The sequence below is a fragment of the Gossypium hirsutum genome, chromosome D12 (assembly GCF_007990345.1).
Source record: "Gossypium hirsutum isolate 1008001.06 chromosome D12, Gossypium_hirsutum_v2.1, whole genome shotgun sequence".
NCBI classification, from domain to species: domain Eukaryota; kingdom Viridiplantae; phylum Streptophyta; class Magnoliopsida; order Malvales; family Malvaceae; genus Gossypium; species Gossypium hirsutum.
Genome location: NC_053448.1, coordinates 22064628 through 22083152, shown reverse-complemented (window position 1 = coordinate 22083152; position 18525 = coordinate 22064628). Strand labels below are relative to the sequence as shown.

At 34.4% G+C, this 18525-nt stretch overlaps 1 protein-coding gene across 1 annotated transcript; it reads left to right on the top strand.

Moving 5' to 3' along the window:
- The first annotated feature begins 6741 nt into the window (after nucleotides 1-6741).
- LOC107945390 (lanC-like protein GCL1) lies at nucleotides 6742-9528 on the top strand. The gene is made up of 5 exons (XM_016879374.2): nucleotides 6742-7155; nucleotides 7337-7536; nucleotides 8140-8251; nucleotides 8417-8887; nucleotides 8974-9528. The coding sequence occupies exons 1-5, from the start codon at nucleotides 6997-6999 to the stop codon at nucleotides 9319-9321; spliced, it is 1290 nt and encodes a 429-aa protein (XP_016734863.2). The 5' UTR covers nucleotides 6742-6996; the 3' UTR covers nucleotides 9322-9528.
- The last annotated feature ends 8997 nt before the right edge of the window (nucleotides 9529-18525 follow it).

Sequence of the window (18525 nt, the reverse complement as noted above, 5' to 3'; positions counted from 1 at the left end):
TTGGGACCACAAATTCGACGAGTAAATATTTATTTTATTATCATTTTAATGTCTATGATATGTTAGTAGGGTCGTATGAAATTTCGTTAAGAAATTTTGACGTTTGCATGCTTAATTTAATAAAAAAAAGAAAATTACAAAAATTACAAAAGTGGAGTTCTAGTAGCTAAAGGTATCAAATAACTATGAAACTTTAAAATAAGAGGACTTAGATGGTAAATAGACCATTTATATAGTTAGTGGACATACATGGATTAGTTGTATTGAAATTATTAAAGTTTTTAAACGTTATTTTGGTAAATAGGTAAATTAAGGTTAAAAATTAAACAAAACTAAATTTCTTTATTCATTCATCTTCTCCACCGATTTTGCTAAGGGAAGAACACCATTTTTAGGGCTTTTTCATTCGACTACTACAAGTGCTAGCATGTAAGTATTCCTTTGTCCCGTTTTTAATGACTTTTATGTTTTCGGGATCATTTTAGCTTAATCTATCTAGCCTAGACTATGTAATGTACTTTATCCGATGGGTTACGGGGGGCATTTTACCAGAGGTTTATATTGTATCAATCTACCATTGTGTGCGTGATTCCTGTTGAAGCATATACTCGAGGGTGGGTGCAGGGCGAACGATTTCAAAGCGGACTCCCCATTCATTAGATAGAGAAGATCACCAAGATCTCGTGATCCGCTGCCGAACTTATTCCAATTCAATGAGCATTCTCAATATTATGCCTTGAAGAGGACTCGAACCTCTACGCTCTTTAGCACAAGATTTTGAGTCTCGCGTATCTACCATTTCACCACCAAGGCATCTTGCAAGTGAATCGTATTCCATGAATATGATATCTATCTAGTGTGATGTATGGAATATATGAAAAAGGTAGAGTATTGGAGTATTTCTATTGATCGGTCATGTCATATAGGCTCGAGTCAGACATTTGCAAAAATGTTAAAGGTTTAGGGCTTTTCCATAGACTTTTTTGCATGATTCTTGAATTTTAATGAAAGATTATGAGTCTTTATTGTTAAATAAACAAGTTTTGCAAATTGATTTTTGATGAAAATATCATTTAGGGACATATTTGTTAAAATAGTAAAATATCATGGTAAAATTGTGAAATTATGGTTTTTATGGGTTGATATAAGTCCCTAGGTAATTCGGCTAGCATGAAATGTGGATGAAATTGCATAAATTTTAATTTACGAGCTTAAAGACTAAATTGTAAATAAGTTAAAATATTAGGGAGAAAAGTGAAATTTTACAAAAGTATGAATTTTGGAATGAATTGAATAGTATGAATATTAAATAGATTAAATTTGATTATTAAGATAAAGATAAACCTTGTACGGATCTAAATCGATGAAAAGCTAAAGCCTCAGATTAGTTAATCTTGTTTCGACATCTTTGTTATCGAGGTAAGTTTGTATGTTTAAATAATGTTTTAATGTTATTTTGATATATATGATATTGTGTTATTTATCATTTAAATGAATGATGGAAATCCAACGACGTTACGACGATTATCGAGCCCCGTGTGAACCTTAAGAATATATAGGATACAAATGACATGTCATTAGGGTTACCGTGTTTCGGGTGCTAGTCTTGAATGTCCTACCGATGGCTAAGGTCTTGCATTTGTTGTGAATGTTCGTCAGTTTGTGTGAGTTGCATCGTGTAGCTTACATTCCGACCGTCAGCTTGTGTGAGTAGACCCATTTTATGGCTCGAGTGAGCAACGATGTAAAGGAAAAGGAATGACTTCGAGCATATGTTTAGCACACTTTGTGTGAGCTTTCTCGTGTATCCGATATTATTCTAAGTGGTTCAACAGGCATATAAAGGGAAGGAACGGTAAGTTTTCCAATCAACTATGTTATGAACCTATGGAAAAGTATGAAATGATAATGATCAATGTATGTATATCTATGTTTATGGAAAGTATGAATTCATTGGCACTATGTTTATGTAATCTACCTTACCATGTGATAATGATTGATGCACAGAACATCATAAACATGATTTAAATGAACTTTAGTTAATTGATGCAGTCATTTCTAAACAAATTTAAGCTACCATTGTTGATGAAAAAATAATAAAACAAATTGCGAACATGATTAATATTAAAAGTAAAACAACGATAAGGAAGAATAAACTATAATTGATTTGGCAGTTCTCCAGAATCTGATCGTAGCAGCTTCCTCCAATCCTCATGTTGCTCATTCGTAAAGTGCCCCTCAATGTGGCCAGCCAAGAGAGTATTTTCTCAAGGATTTTCTAGCTAATGGAGAGGGAAAATGGGGATGACTATGCGTGTAAGGGATAGGAAAATGTGATGAGAGGAAACAATGAGAAATGAAGAATGAATGTTAAGTAAGGGATGATTGATAAGGGATGTAGAGGGTAGTATTTATAGTGGAAGGATGGCTAGTAGGTTTGCTAAAAATAGCTTAAAATCCCTTAGGTTTCTCTTTGACATGATCGGCCATAAATTGTAGAGATAGGGGGTTATTTAGTTGCTTGATTCGTGCATGAAATCATGCTTGAATCAAGCAAGTGTAAAGCTTGTGTGCTGATTTTTTATTTATTTACAGCTGTAGAGACATCTAGTAAATCTCCCAAAAGTGAATTTTTAGCTGCCAAAATGCTCTTGCCGAATTGGGCTTCATTCTCCCTTATTTGGACAGGTTGATGGCCTAAATGCTTTCCAGACTTGTTCATCAATTGCACCAACTTCAATTGGATCAAATTAATTTCTTCATGACCCATTTTTCCTTGCCTTTTCTGCCCATATAGAGCAAATTTGGCTCATGTTCATGTAGCTTTAATAAACAAGCTATGCATAAGTCATTGGTCCAATTGCAACAATTAAATCAAGATTAATATGTAGCATAAAATAATTAATTTATTCACAAATTTAATGCAAAATAGCACAAAATTGTATTCATAAATAAATCATACCCATTATCTTAATATGAACAAAATTCACCCAATTAATTATTAAATACTTGAAATTAATATTAATTTTAAGTAAAAATGTGTCATAAACTACTAAAAAACTATATAATTTAGAGTTTACACTTCCACTCACCTCTACCTTCCGTAAGGTAGTTCAAAATTATGTCCGTGCCTATGTTAGTAAAGTGATTTAAATCGAGGGACAACAGACCGTCTTCCTCGTAATACGGTACACCATAATATTCACAAATGACCTCAAGGGAAATATGACGTTAGCCTACCTAACGTACACTCGATTATGTTTAAAAATTTTCAAATTGGAGTAAAACTCCAATACTATGGGTACGACGGTAGGCTGCTTTGGAAACATGCAAAAATCATCCCACCGATGAAAGCGAACCTCATCCCAAATTTCATCATTAAAAGAGGGGGTCGAATCAAAACTGCGTTCAGGGATGAACATCTGTCCCTGGATAGTTTGATAGAAAATCTATGACCCCTTTTTTAGAAAATTTAACGTCGTCAAATTCCAATGACGAAACCAAGAAAGTTTGGGATTTAGACCGTTTTCATTGTCTCAGGGGCATTTTTGTAATTTTTTTCAATTTTAAACAAAAAATATCAACTAACCAACTAGCCACAAGCAATCAGTCAATAAACTAAAAGATGAAATTTATAATGAAGAAACCAATAAGAATAATTATAAGAAAATAAAGAAAAGAAAATTTAAACTGCTTTGATTACCATAGTTGGGTGGATTGATTTGAGAAGTGTTGTGTTCCCCAAGTAATGGAAAAAGAAGTACCTGCAAGATGATTAAAAATAACCAAAACAACGGAACAAGAATATAGAAATTGCAAGAAGATAGAAGAAACTAACAAGGGAGATTGAGAGAAAATAGAAAGGGGAGAGAGTTTTTTTGGATTTAAAGTTGAAGTTTTAGTGGTAAATGAGGAGAATAGGATGTTTTGGGGTATTTAGAGGCTTAAAAACCTCCAAAACACGCGGATCGCGATACCTGAAACCAGGTCTGACCCAATGTGGATATCGCGATACCCAGGGTTGGATATCGTGATATCCCCTATTTTTGGACCCTTCACATTCCATTCTGTCTAAGGTATTGCGATACCTAGGGTTGGGTATCGCGATACCGCTGTGTAAAACAAAAATTTTAACTTTTGAAATTCTAGGGGTATCGTAATATCAAACCCTATTGAAATTGTTCTAAATACCACGATATCCTCTTGGGTATTGCAATTTCACTGAATAATCCCCAAGACTTTTACAAAATCATCAAATTTTCTTCTCAATCACCAAAATTATATCCTCACAAGTCTAAAAGGCAAACAACTATTATAACACCCCCAAACCTAACCTGACGAGCTACATTAGCCATTGAAGTGACTCTTCATAAACTTCCAATCTAGCCTCCAACACACCACGTAAAAACAACATATAATGTGCTAAGTTATAACACAACAGTGAAATTAAATCATACACAGAATGTAAAACATGCGAGCTTAAAAAAATAAACAGAGGAATGATTCACATATCACCTAAACAATGAAACTTAAGGGTTCGCATGAAAGAAATAAGCAGGGAATTTTAGGGTACGCATACTCAAACATAAATACAAGTACATAGCAATTATTGTTAAGGTTTGCACAGCAGCATAGGTTCGCATACATCTTATGGCATAGGTTCACATAACAAGGTGCCGACATAGAGCATGAGTTCACACAAAAAGCACGGGTTCGTAAAATATTAAAAGTTCTCATACTTCTTAAGTTCACATGTAAACATGTAAATATGGGTTTGCATACAAAATAGGCTTCGTAACAAAATGAGTCATTCATACAAGGGTTTTCACACATTTATAGGGTTAACTAAATGGTAGGTTATCACTTCTGAGGGTTCGCATGCATATTGGGGGTCGCAACATACAGAGGTCGCATGAAACAAAATTTTGCAACATAACTGACTCGCATGTGGGGTTAAGACATACTTGATAAAATTAAAACAATGTAATATGACACGCATGCAAGGAAAAATAAGGAGACATCAAACTTTATTTATACTGAGAAGAAAAAATTAGCAACAAGAGTTTGTTCTCAAGGATTCGCAGAATAAATAAAATTAAACTTAAGGAAATTGTTTCAATAACAATAGCATCTATAATAAAACTAAGCCCACACAATTAACCCCATCACCTAATGGTTTACTAATGTTTCAACTATATGCGACAGCCATACAAGGCCTTCCTCTCACACCTCATTGTTCTTATGTCTTTTAACATCCTTACTCTTCAACAATCGTAACATACAGAGCTATAAGACTTACCAGAAGTTTGAATCATCCACTGATTAAAAAAATCTTAGTTCTAACTTAACAAAGAAGAAGAGAACATTTAGGATAGAAAGAAGAACCAGAACATCAAGTAGAAAGAAAAACCATCTCCAAAGTCCCCCTCCCCTTTCACCTTATATATACTCTCTGTCCCCCTGGTTTCCCTACCAAATCCGAAGGTAGGAAAAAAAATTTCCGATGAAGATCCACATTACTGTTTGACCAGCCATGGGAAGGGTCCCAACTTATCCTGTTACGAGAACCAATTTGAACAGTGCTCATGCAAACCAGTCCTACTACACTTTGGCAGTGACTCGTGTATAGCGTGGACTTAAAGACAATTAAGTCTCCTACATCTTTCTCATACACTTGGTAGGCTTTTCATACTCAGCCAAAACTCTGGGGTGTACTCTTCCTTAGGCATACTCTTTCTTCGCTTAAAGATACCCTGTAAATAAATCCTTAGATACTGCCAATGGGCGGATACTTTAACGCTAGTATGAGCCAATGCTCTAACTCGCTAGCGAGTCAACAAGGTGGCGAATTATACTATTATAGTGTGGCAGAACAGTTTACATACATACCTTACTCACCTTTTTGAATCATTATTTTTGGGTGTGACAAATCTTGCCTTTTCTATTAATTAACAAAAACATTTTAGGTTGACTTCTTTTTTATTAAACAATTGAAAACGATTAAAATGCTTTTGAGAAAATCAAACTAATGAATCAAAGCGACCTTAAATTTGCAACTTTTACGTGGACTCATGGCAAATTAGAACCTTTTATAAACGTAAAGCTAACAATTTATTTTCTAGTATATGTTGTGTATCCTTGTGTGGGATTGGCAAACGTGATGAATGCACATGGAAGTGAAAGAGAGGAATATTCAAAACAATGGGATTTCTTAAGAAAAATTATGGTACAAACATCAATTTAATTGATCTAATTCAGTGCGTAATCCATGACTTGTAAGTAATAAATTGGCATAGGTTTCCATCCATAGATCCGTTTTTAGATTAAAAGTTAAAGTGCATATGAGATTTGGAAAATCTGTCAATGAAAATATTAGATCTAAATTTGTTTTTCTTTTAAATGATTGAAGGTTAAGATTAAAAAAAAAGATATCGTGGCAATACCTAAGACGTTAAATGCATTCTAATATATGTTCAAAAAGTTCAATACTTTATCATATCATATAGTTCTTCTAATATATGGGAGATATTATATTATATATTTAACGTCATCAGATTTTTCGTTTTTTTGTTAAAAACATTTTTCAGAAACAATTCACTCCGATATTTTCTTAAAACTAGAATAGGTTCAAAATCATAAATTTTCTCACGTTTTCTATTGTACCCGAATCATAACAACTGGCCCCACCTTATCCTACCGTCTCTATGATCTTAATAATGGTCAATCTTTTTATTAAAACGCGAGACACGTGGGAATCAACGGTTAAGTATTTTAATCTAAGGAATATCCTAACGACACGCCACGTGCACCAACCTCCATTTGCGTGTGCTGAACCGCCATTCCACACAATCACAGCCCAACACAACAACACCTTTGGCGTTACCCTTGGCATTGGCATCTCATTCCATTCCTTCTTTTCTTATTTATTTTTCTTTGGTTGCTAAAGAAAGTTGGAACAAAAGTATCAAAAGCCTTCCAAAAACCAGACATCAATCAATGTCTTCTGTAATGGAGTTAACAGCATCTCAAGAAAGCCATGAAGAGGGTAAAAATGAACGGTTAGATAATTTTCTTAACATGGATCCGACGCTTTCTAATACCTTGTCACTCTCTGCTGATACTTTCCTTAAAGCTGCCATGGCTCTCAAGAACCAGGTACGCTTGTTTCTTTTTTTTTAGGACAGAAAATTGTTCTTGCATTTAAACCTCTGTCTATGTATCATGTCATGGTTAAGATACAAAAATTGCTAACACGAGGACTGGTTTTTATAAAGGTTGTTTTAGTTACTAGGGAGGACTGAGAAGTTTAGTTTTTCTTTTCTTTTGGGGGGTTTAGGTAGTGCAGGTTACATGGAAAGGAAGAGGAAGTGGCGGCGGCGGGTTGGGTACGGGAATAGACCCGACTGTTTATACGGGTCTGCTGGGGACAGCTTTCACTTGCTTGAGATCTTACGAGGCGACTGGTAATCGGCAGGACTTGCTATTGTCCGCTGAGATCGTTGACACGTGCCTCTCAGTCGCACGTGCCTCCCCTAGGTATGTTCTTTCTGGTGGTTATTTAGATTATATCTATATTTTTCTTTCGTCATGATTTGATATCTTAATTTGAGGAGTAAATATAGTTATTAAAATTTATAATTATTCTTGGTGAGATGTAATTTACATTATTAATTATTAAATTATTGGATAAAATTTTGTTTTAAATTATTGAATTATTTAGGAAAGGGAAGCCGTGGTGATTTTACCTAATAATGCAGCAGCTGCAGCACACTCTCCTATTCACTTTTTATCTGTTTTGGTAGAAAAATATCATAGAGAACCAAATCTTAGAATACAACAAAACTACGGATATATTTTTGTACGGCATCTTTATTTTAATCTTTAAAAAAGAAAAAGGTAAAAGGACACATGGTCTGTGAATATAGAATTTCGCTTTCTATAATCAGTAGGGAGGAGGAATGGATGTTTTAAGGGATGGATACTGATTAATTTGGATACAAACAGTTAATAATTGTTGTGTTATTGGTTCAAGTCATTTATTGATAGTATATCATTTCAAATATATTTATGCTAAGGGTGTATTGATACTGTTTTTTTTATGTCAACATAAAATTATGTTTGTTTTTTTTCTTTTTGCAGACACGTGACATTTTTATGTGGTAGAGGAGGGGTGTATTCACTTGGAGCAGTGGTGGCTAATTACATGGGGGATCATCAAAGACTTGAATTCTTCTTGAATCTCTTCATCGAGGTATAAATGATTCTATCAAATACATTTCGTACATTATTGCTTGTGGAATTTTTTGTTCTATTCTAAGATACTGAAATTTAACCCTTACTAGTGGAAGATAGTGCCAAATAATGATAATATTATAATATAATCTAACTTAAGAATTTCAATTAACAAAATATATAGGTAGCACAAGAAAAAGCACTTCCAGTAGGGCCTGAAGAAGGCGGTTTCGGAATGTCATACGATCTTCTTTATGGGCGGGCTGGATTCTTATGGGCTGCTTTGTTCCTAAACAAGCATCTACAGGGAGAGGTGGTACCCAACGATGTTCTTATGCTGATCGTTGATGCCGTATTAGCTGCCGGTAGGACAGGGGCTTCCGATCTGCCAGGCTGCCCGCTGATGTATCGATGGCATGGCACAAGGTACTGGGGTGCAGCCAATGGTCTTGCCGGAATCTTGCACGTGCTCCTACACTTCCCTCTTTCAGAAGGCGATGCCGGCGATGTCAAAGGAACTTTAAGGCATATGATGTGTAACAGATTTCCTCATAGTGGGAATTACCCTTCAAGTGAAGGGAACCCAAGGGACAAGTTGGTGCAGTGGTCTCATGGCGCAACCAGTATGGCAATCACTCTAGCCAAGGCATCACAGGTTAGCAACTCTAGCTCTCTTTGGTTCAAACATAAATTAGCATCGTCAATACAGTTCAATCCATACTTTCTGCTTCATTCGTGAAGGTCTATCCGAACGATAGAGAATTCCGTGACGCCGCTATAGAAGCAGGGGAGGTCGTATGGAAGAATGGGTTAGTGAAGAAGGTGGGGCTAGCTGATGGTATTGCTGGGAACACCTATGCTTTTCTTTCACTTTATCGCCTTACCGGAGAGACCATTTACAAAGAAAGGGCAAAGGCTTTTGCAAGCTTCTTATACCATAATAAAAGGAAGCTTGCAGGTATCGAACATGGCGGCGGATTCGGAGCTGATGATGGCTACTCCCTTTTCCAAGGGCTAGCAGGGACAGCTTGCCTCTGGTTTGATATGCTTGTACCCCTCAAGTCTAAGTTCCCGGGATACGAGCTCTAAGGTTTAACACTATGGAGGGTAACCCCTTTAACATATATATAACTCTTATTTGGTTCAAAAAAAAAAAAAACTCTCATCACTTAATCAACCAACTTCTGTAACGGGAAGAAATCATTAGTTATATATTTAACTAGTTTTTTATGGTGAGCAACCCACGAGTTGATAGTATTTATTAATAAAAATATATTAAATTATTTCGTATTAAAATCTCTTTGTTTTTATACATTATGCGTAAACATAATTATTGACAATTAAAATATTCAAAAATTAATAAGTGATATTAATCTATTTGTACAATATAATTTAGATATAAATTTATATTGAAACTTTAAAAATTAAAATTAAAAAATTGTATGATAATAATAAAAATGTTTAATTTCGGGTATGACGTGATTGAAAATTTTGTTACCTTAAAGAGATTTAATAATGTAATAGGCTTAGTATTTTGTAAATAAATTATCATAAATTTTCCCACTATAAATTAGATTAAATATTTATAATTTTAAGGTTTAGGTAATTAAATAGAGTAAATTATTTATTATGTTTTAAAAATGTTAATGTTTAAATATCTTTTTTCTAGTTGTCTAGTGTTATTTAAGCACGTGAAAACATATTTATTTTTCTAAGGATTGAAAAAGAGTTATGAGTATAAAAAATATCTTTCAGTAAAAGTGATCTAAATACTTCAAATATAACTTCCAAATAAAAAATAGCTTTTTTTTAATTAAATAATGTAATAAATTTGAAGTATTATAAAACGTATATCAATTCTATATAGTAAATCGCATCTAAAATGTTTATTTTAGATTAAAAAACTAAAGTTTATAATTTATAAAAGAGATAAATATCATAATTATACATAAACTTCCATCTAATATGCAACATCATAAATGGACTTGAATTTTGTGTACTTTTATATATTAAATTTTGATTTGATTCGATTTTCAAAAATTGCTAACGACATTATTAGGTTAGCACTAGTTTACGTTGGTATATTGCATATACAAACTATTGTATTAATTCGATATAAAAATAAATGTATAAAATGTATGGAATTGAATCAAAATCAAAGTTTCATGTATGTATATAAATCAAAATTCAAGTTTCAAGTACATAATTACCCCAAATCAAAATTCATGTATATTGAAATAAAGTAATTATCAGTTAAATTTGTATAATACATGAAGAGGAAACTTAATTATTAAATTTGTATTTAAATGTGATTAATAAAGCATATTGTTTATTATATGAATAAAATCACAAAATTTTATTCTACTAATTTAACGAAAAAGTAATGAAGAATAGTAGAAGATAATACTGTAACACCCAAATCTGACTAAACGTTATCGCTAGATCTTGAGGTATTACGCTTCCCGATTGAAAACCCAAATCGAAATTTAGCTTTAGAAATCGTGAGTTCTAAAATATTATTTTCGACAAAACACTTATAAGTCCTTTATAAAATCACGCACAACATTTATTTACTTTATAAAAAAAAGTTTAATTTGATACTTAGATTTGCAGTGAAAATTCCGGAGTAGCTAATTCGAAAATCGTGATTCAAATTAGAGAGAACATATATTTACCGGTTGTGCATCTTCTGGAACTTTCGTTGTTAACTTACGTAAAACTTATTTCAAATTTGCAACAAAAAATCGATATCTTGTTTAATTTTAAAAACCAAGCCTTCATTTAACTTAATACAGAAAACATGCAAAAAAAACTTAAGCCAAATAACAAAAATCCCAAAACCAAAACCAAATCCAAAAACTTAGTCTAAAAATCAGAAGTCTAGAAAACATAGTTATAAATAATTCAAACTATCTTAAGTGAGAAACCAATCCGAGTTCCCAAATACCGTCCAATCCTAATTCTGTCGTTTACCTAAAATGGTGAAAAGAGAGGGATGAGTTATAAAGCTCAGTGTACAACCACACTCAAACAGAGAACATGAATAACACAATAATTAGATCAAAGTATTACGGTAAAATCTTGTTTTTTAGTGGTGTTGAAAATGTTGATTTCGATACCACAATTTCGATAAGTGAGATCGTATTTTATTATCTATTTAATGTTTATGGAGTTACATATTAAAATTTGGTTAAGAAATTTTAATGTTTAGCTAGTTAATTTGGAAAAACGATTAAATCGTAAAAAAAACTAAAACAAAAACTCATTATTAGTGATTAATGTGAAGTAAAATGCTTAATTAAAATTTTATGAAAGGATTTATGTGGCAATTATACCTTTTTGGATAAATGGGTCGGTTGGTGGATGATAATTTTCATTTTTATACAACATTTTTTTAAGTTAAAATAATAATAATAAGTAAAACGTAAAAAAATAAAAAAGCTACCATCTTCTCATTCTATCTTCCACCGAAAAACCTAAACAAAAGAAACTCCATTGTTGAGCTTGAAGCTTCAGTTGGCTTAAGTTGGTGCATGTAAGTGTTTCTCTCACCAGTTTTTAGTAATTTTTGTAATTTTGAAATTGTTGTAACTTAATCTATTAAACTCGGGGATAAAATTGTAAAAATAATAAAGTTTTAGGGACTGGACAGTAATGGATTTTCGGTGTTCATGAGTTTTAATGATAGATGTATACATTTGAATGTTGATTAGGATGATTTTGTAAAAGAATTCTTGTTAGTTTTGAGTTTAAAGATAAATGTGTAAATGATTAAATTTTAACATGGAAATTTTGTAATTAATTAAGAGTCTAGAGGGGCAAATAACCAAAAAAGGCCGGTTTTTTTCAAAATTTATCGAAATGGGCCTGTTTTTTAATTATTTACCGGAATGGGCCATTTTCCGCTAAATCGCGTCCACATAGCTTGGAAAACTTTGAAAGGCCATAACTTTTGGCTCGGTTGTCCGATTGAGACGAATTTTTTTTATTTCGAATAACTTTTCGAGATCTACGCGCTGGAAAATGGCCGAAGGCGGTTTTCCGAAGTTTTTGTCGAAAAAGATCCTTTTTTGCCCCTAAATTTTGATTTTTTCGGTTTAAAATTAAATTTTGAAACATTCAAATCATTATTTTCCTCATTTATTTGAAGTAAACACCGGATATTTTTTTATAGAATTGTCTTATATCATCCTGTTATAGGTATAAGTCAGCTCATTCCACTTTTGAGAAGTTCCCTAAAATTTTCCATTTTATTCAATTTAGTCCCTAAAACCTAAATAGTCATATTTTCAAATCTAAGCTTCGTTTTTCAATTCAAATTCAATTTCATCCTTCCATAACATTCAAATATTCTTAAATACAAAAATTTCGTGCTAATTTTGAAATAATTACACTTTAGTCCCTATACTCGTAACTAACAAATTATACTTTACAAATTAGTCCCTATTCATCTCTAAAAAGTTTTCCAGCTCGTAGGTCTCAAAAAGTTATTCGAAATCAAAAAAAAATTTGTCTCAATCGGACAACCGAGCCAAAAGTTATGGCCTTTCAAAGTTTTCCAAGCTAAAAACACATTGTTCATGCCACGTTAGCAAATCGCGTCCTAGAGGGCGCGATTTCCTTCCACGTCAGCAAATCGCGCTGACGTGGACGCGAGTTCCTGCGCGTACCCTGACATCGCGCTGACGTGGACGCGATTTCGCGGTAAATGGCCCATTCCGGTAAATAATTAAAAAACCGGCCCATTTCGGTAAATTTTGAAAAAAACGGCCTTTTTTGGTTATTTGCCCAGTCTAGAGACTGTTTTGTTGTGCTGGTAAATTCAGTTTAAGGTTGTGAGGGTAAATTATGAAATTTTGAATAGTTTCGGTTTAAAGAACTAGATTGAATACGTATAAAAGTTTGGAAAAATTTTTGTAAAAGTAAAAAATTAAAGGTCTCATGCATTGAATTGAGTTTGTGATATATGTGAGTTTAATAAATTTAATTTAATTACTATATAGATCAAGAATTGGGTCAAAAAGACAATACATGGGGAAAAGGGAAAATTGTGGAATAACCCCTGCAGAAAGCGGATAGTAGTTACGTTTGTAGCAGGTCCAATTAGCCCGGGCCCGTGTAAAATAAATAATGGGGCAACCCAGTTTTTTTGCAAACCCACACCTAAGCTAGTAGCCCAACAACCTAAGCCCAAAACCCCAAATATCCCTAATCACCGAAACCCTAAGCAGCCTCCCCAGTCTCCAGCCGCCGCAAGAATCGGAGCCGACCTCCTCCATGCGCGCCGTTGCCTCACGTACACCTGCAAACACGGACTCAGAGAGTCCAGCAAAGAAAATATAGTGTAAAACAAAAAAAAAGAAATCGGTTTAGGGGCTATAAAAATGTCGTTTTGTTTTGTATTAAAGGAGGAAAAAAATAGAGAGAAGATATTGAACATACAAAGAAAAATTGGGCCTTTTTACCAAAAAAAGCCCTTTTTTTCAAAATTTACCGAAATGGGCCACTTTTTTAATTATTTACCGGAATGGGCCAATTTCGTGAAATCGCTGCCACGTAAGCGTAATGTCAGGGTACGTGACAGATCATCGCGTCCACGTCAGCAGGTCGCGCTGACGTGGACGCGATGACACGCGCGCGTGAACAGTGGCCCAACGGTCAAAAATTTGACCGTTGCCCCCCCAATGGTCACAATTTTTTTTACTATAAAACCCCCTACCCCTTATTTTTTCACAAACGAATATTCTCTTAATTTTCTTCCAAAATTCTCTCAATTTCCTTCCAAAATTCTCTTAAACTCTCAAATTCCTTCCAAAATCCTCTCAATTTCCTTCAAAAAATCTCTCAAATCCATATTTAATTTCCTTTTCCATTCAATTTCATTTTTTAAGAAAATTTCAAATATTTTATTTTTTAAAATAATTTTAAAATTTTTAATATTTTCAACAATGGCCGGATCATTGATTCGTCTTGATAGGAATCACATATCGGTGGAGCAAATGAAAATGGTAAGTATTAAATTTAAAATTTAAATTTTATTTAAGATATTTTTATTTATGTATTTTTAGATAATTATTAATTTATTTTTGTTATAAAAGTCTAAAGATCGGGTATTGGAATGCAATATTCGGAATATGCATGGTCCTCCATCACCGTTAGTAGAGAACTACCTGCGGGAGAACTACCTGCGGGAAGCGGGATTTTGGCACGTGGCGACGGTAGGCCGGGGATGCAAGTTGGAGCCGAAACTGATCAGTGCGTTAATCGAAAGGTGGAGACCCGAGACGCACACATTTCATCTTCCATGTGGAGAGTGCACTATCACTCTGGAAGATGTCCATCTGTATTCGGGATTGCCGGTGGACGGGCACCCAGTCACCGGGTCTGCCCAATCTAGCAATTGGGAGGCGGTGTGCTACGAGCTTTTGGGCGCTGTTCCGGATAAAATGGATGGAGGTAAGGTGGAGATGGGCTGGTTACGTGCCACCTTCCCCGATCTGAATGAAAATTCAACCGAAATTGAAAGAATCCGATATGCTCGATCATACATTCTTCAAATAATTGGAGGCTATCTAATGGCCGACACGTCACAGAGCCGTGTACATCTAAGGTGGCTGCTAAAACTCTTTGATTTTAGAGCAGCCGGTGAATTAAGTTAGGGGTCTGCCGTCTTAGCAACATTATATTGGAAGATGTGCGGGGCGACCAAACCGATGAGAGCAAAAATTGGAGGTTGCCTGTCACTACTGCAATCATGGGCACGGTTTCGCTTTCCATTTCTACGTCCTCGAGTGAACCACCCATATACATTCCCACTTGTAACGAGGTAAATTTTATATTACATTTTGAATTTGTTATGTAGATTTTGTAAGAACAAAAGTATGCTAAAAATTTATTTAATTAGGTGGAACCATCCGGCAAGTTATCGTGGATTACCGTCTGAACTCAAAGATATACGGCTTCTATTGGAGCAACGGTCGGAAGCAGAAGTAAGTATTATTGCAAATAGATATTTCCATACATTCACTAGTGGATTGATATTTAGTATTTAGTATTTAGTATTATGTATATAAGTAATATTTCTATCATGTTCATGTAGTTTCAATGGACACCATACGAGGATCCGGCAGTCCGGGCAGTAATCCCGGAAGAGTTTTTACAAAATCCGAACGCTTGGCACGTGAAAGTGGTGTTGATAAACTATGCAACTGTGGAGCCCCACCAGACAGACAGAATCCTACGTCAGTTTGGATGTAGACAACTGATCCCTGCGGACCCTGAGGTGTTTGACGAGCACCACAAAATCGACCTTCGGCTATTAGGTATGGATTGGACTAGATACTGGTCAGAGTACATAGAAATGTGGGAAAATCGGCATGAATATCTACCTACTCGGGAACAAATTATTGTTCCCGAGTTAGCGTGTGTTCCAGAATACATGCCATAGTTTAGGATCCATGGGAAGCCGCATTTACTTACGCCAGAGGAGAGGCAGCGGCAAATATGTGTCGGAAGGGAAAGGCGCGGGCCTCTAAATCCAAGGGGACAAGACTACGAGGGCAGCCCCTCAACGAGGCCCAGACATTCACCCAGTTCATCATCAGCGACCATGCAATCACCGTCCCCAACGAGAGCACCGACGCAGTCACCTGACGCAGTAATTCAACAGATGGTACCCACGCATTCGCCTTTCCCTAGGATGCCAGGTATGTTTCCTAGCCCTTATATCTACCCTAACCCGTACATGTATCCTTTTCCGAATCCTATGGCAGGTTGGAGCCAAATGCCCAGATCAGCTCCATTTCCTGTAATGCCGAGCGGACCACCGATAACTAGGCCAGCGGCGCATGAGGGGTCGCAAGAGGGGCCGTCTGGGAGCTCTCCTTTTTACCAATCGCCAGCAACGTATGGCTTTCAAACACCGTCGCCGTTCATGATGCAAACACCATCGCGATTTGACACTATTTGCTCAAAAACGTCAAAAAATAATTATTTCCTACATGACCAAATGTAGCGAAATCGCGTCCACGAGGGAGCGATTTCACAATTTCTTCTCATATAGCATCCTGGTATCAGTGATTTTATACTATTTGCTCAGAAAACGTCAAAAAAAATTATTTCTTACATGACCAACTGTACCGAAATCACGTCCACGAGGGCACGATTTCACAATTTCTTCTTTGATAGCATCTTGGTAGAAGCGATTTTATACTATTTGACTAGAAACGTCAACTCGAAATAATTTTTCCCGGGACCCCTAAATTCTAAAAAGCCTGCACCCTAAACCCTAAAACCCAGAAAACCCAAACGTAAAATTAACGTCAAAATCGCGTCCCCGGAAACGCGCTACGTGACAGATCATCACGTCCACGTCAGCTCGACCTGCTGACATGGAAGGAAATCGCTTCCTTGAGGACGTGATTTCCTTCCACGTCAGCAGGTCGCGCTGACGTGGACGCAATGATCTGTCACGTACCTTGACATCGCGCTTACGTGGCAGCGATTTCGCGGAAAATGGCCCATTCCAGTAAATAATTAAAAAAGTGGACCATTTCGGTAAATTTTTTTTAAAAAGGGCTTTTTTTGGTAAAAAGGCTGAAAAATTGAAGCTGAATCACGTTTTTCTATTTTTATTTTAACCTATTCTTGTCGATTTTTTTTATTTTCTAAAATAATAATATAAAAGGGAGAGGGGAAGCTTACCTAGTCACCGGAGTCGTCGAGCTGGTGACCTCTCCGTCGTAATCGGGGCGTGGGCAAAGGGTTGAGCGGCGGTGCAAACAGGTTAAGAAAAACCCTAGCAGAGCCCCTGTGTGATTTTAAAAAAAGGAACAGAATGATTTTAAATTTTTTTCCCAGTTTTGTTTAATTTAAAGTGAGACAAAATGGGGCCGTTTTGAAGGGGCCAGATCCGCTCGTCGACCCGACCCGCAAGCAGGATCCGCGCGTTCTGGCCCTAAATGGGGAATTTTCGCGTTTGGTCCCCCGTTTTTTTATTTGATTTTAATGCAGTATTTTACGTATTTTCAATTTAGCCATGACATTTCTTTCCTGTTTCAATCTGGTCCATAGGCCATGTGCATGCGCCCATTGGAACGGTGTCGTTTGACCAGTGTGGGGATATTTCCTTTTTTGGTCCTCCTCCTTTCATGCGCGATTTGATTTAGCCTTTTTTTGTTTTTTTTTATTTTTTAATTTTGGCCTAAAATTTTGTTTAATTTCGATTTAGTCCCTATTTGTTATTATTATTATTGTTATTATTATTACTATATATATACATACGCATATTTTTATAATAATATATACATACATTCTTTAAAAAACTTTTATAAATACATGCACATATTATATATATATTTTATTATTTTTCTATTTGCATAACTTTTATGTACATATATATACATTTATATTTTATATACATATACATTTTGTAACACATTTATTTCTCATATCTTATAATTCAAAACATACATGCATTTTCTATAATATATATGTACACTTTTTTTATATTTTCAAATTATTATAAATATTTTCTTTATTATTTTATATATTCCATTTTTTATGTACATATTGTACATATATAAGTATTTAAATATATACATATACGTATTTTCATGATTTACCAATATATATACTTATACATTTTTTTATTTTGTAAATATATACACATATACATACTTTTATATTTTTATCTTATTTTCATAAATTTCACATACATATATATACATACATATTTTCTTAGAAATTATTATAAGTTTTTGTTTTATATATTTCATTCTTTTTTCCTTTTTATATGTATACTTATATATATGTTATAATATATGCATATACATATTTTCAAAATTTACTTATGTATCATACTTATATATACATATTTTATAAATACATATACATATATAATTTAAATCAAAGTATGTGTTTTATGTTGTATATTAACATTTTATCTTTTTTTTTAAAACAAGAAGATATTTGGTTTCGTCAAAACATTAAAATCGTTTTTGTTCAAAGGTTTTCAAGGTCACACAATATTCAATATTTGGGATTTTCGAGAAGATTGAGCCCTAACGTATTGGGTTTTAATTTTCCTTGTTAAACCTAAATAACCGAGATTATCTTTTTCAAAACACATAAATATAAAAATCATTTTCAGGAATTTAACTTGTTGTGTCCTAATGTATTGGGCATGACATATTACTTTCTCGAGGAAGATTTTCTTATAAAATAAAAGCGATATTCAAAGTTTGGGGATTTTGAGAAATTGTACCCTAACGTATTGGGTCTCGATTTCTTCGT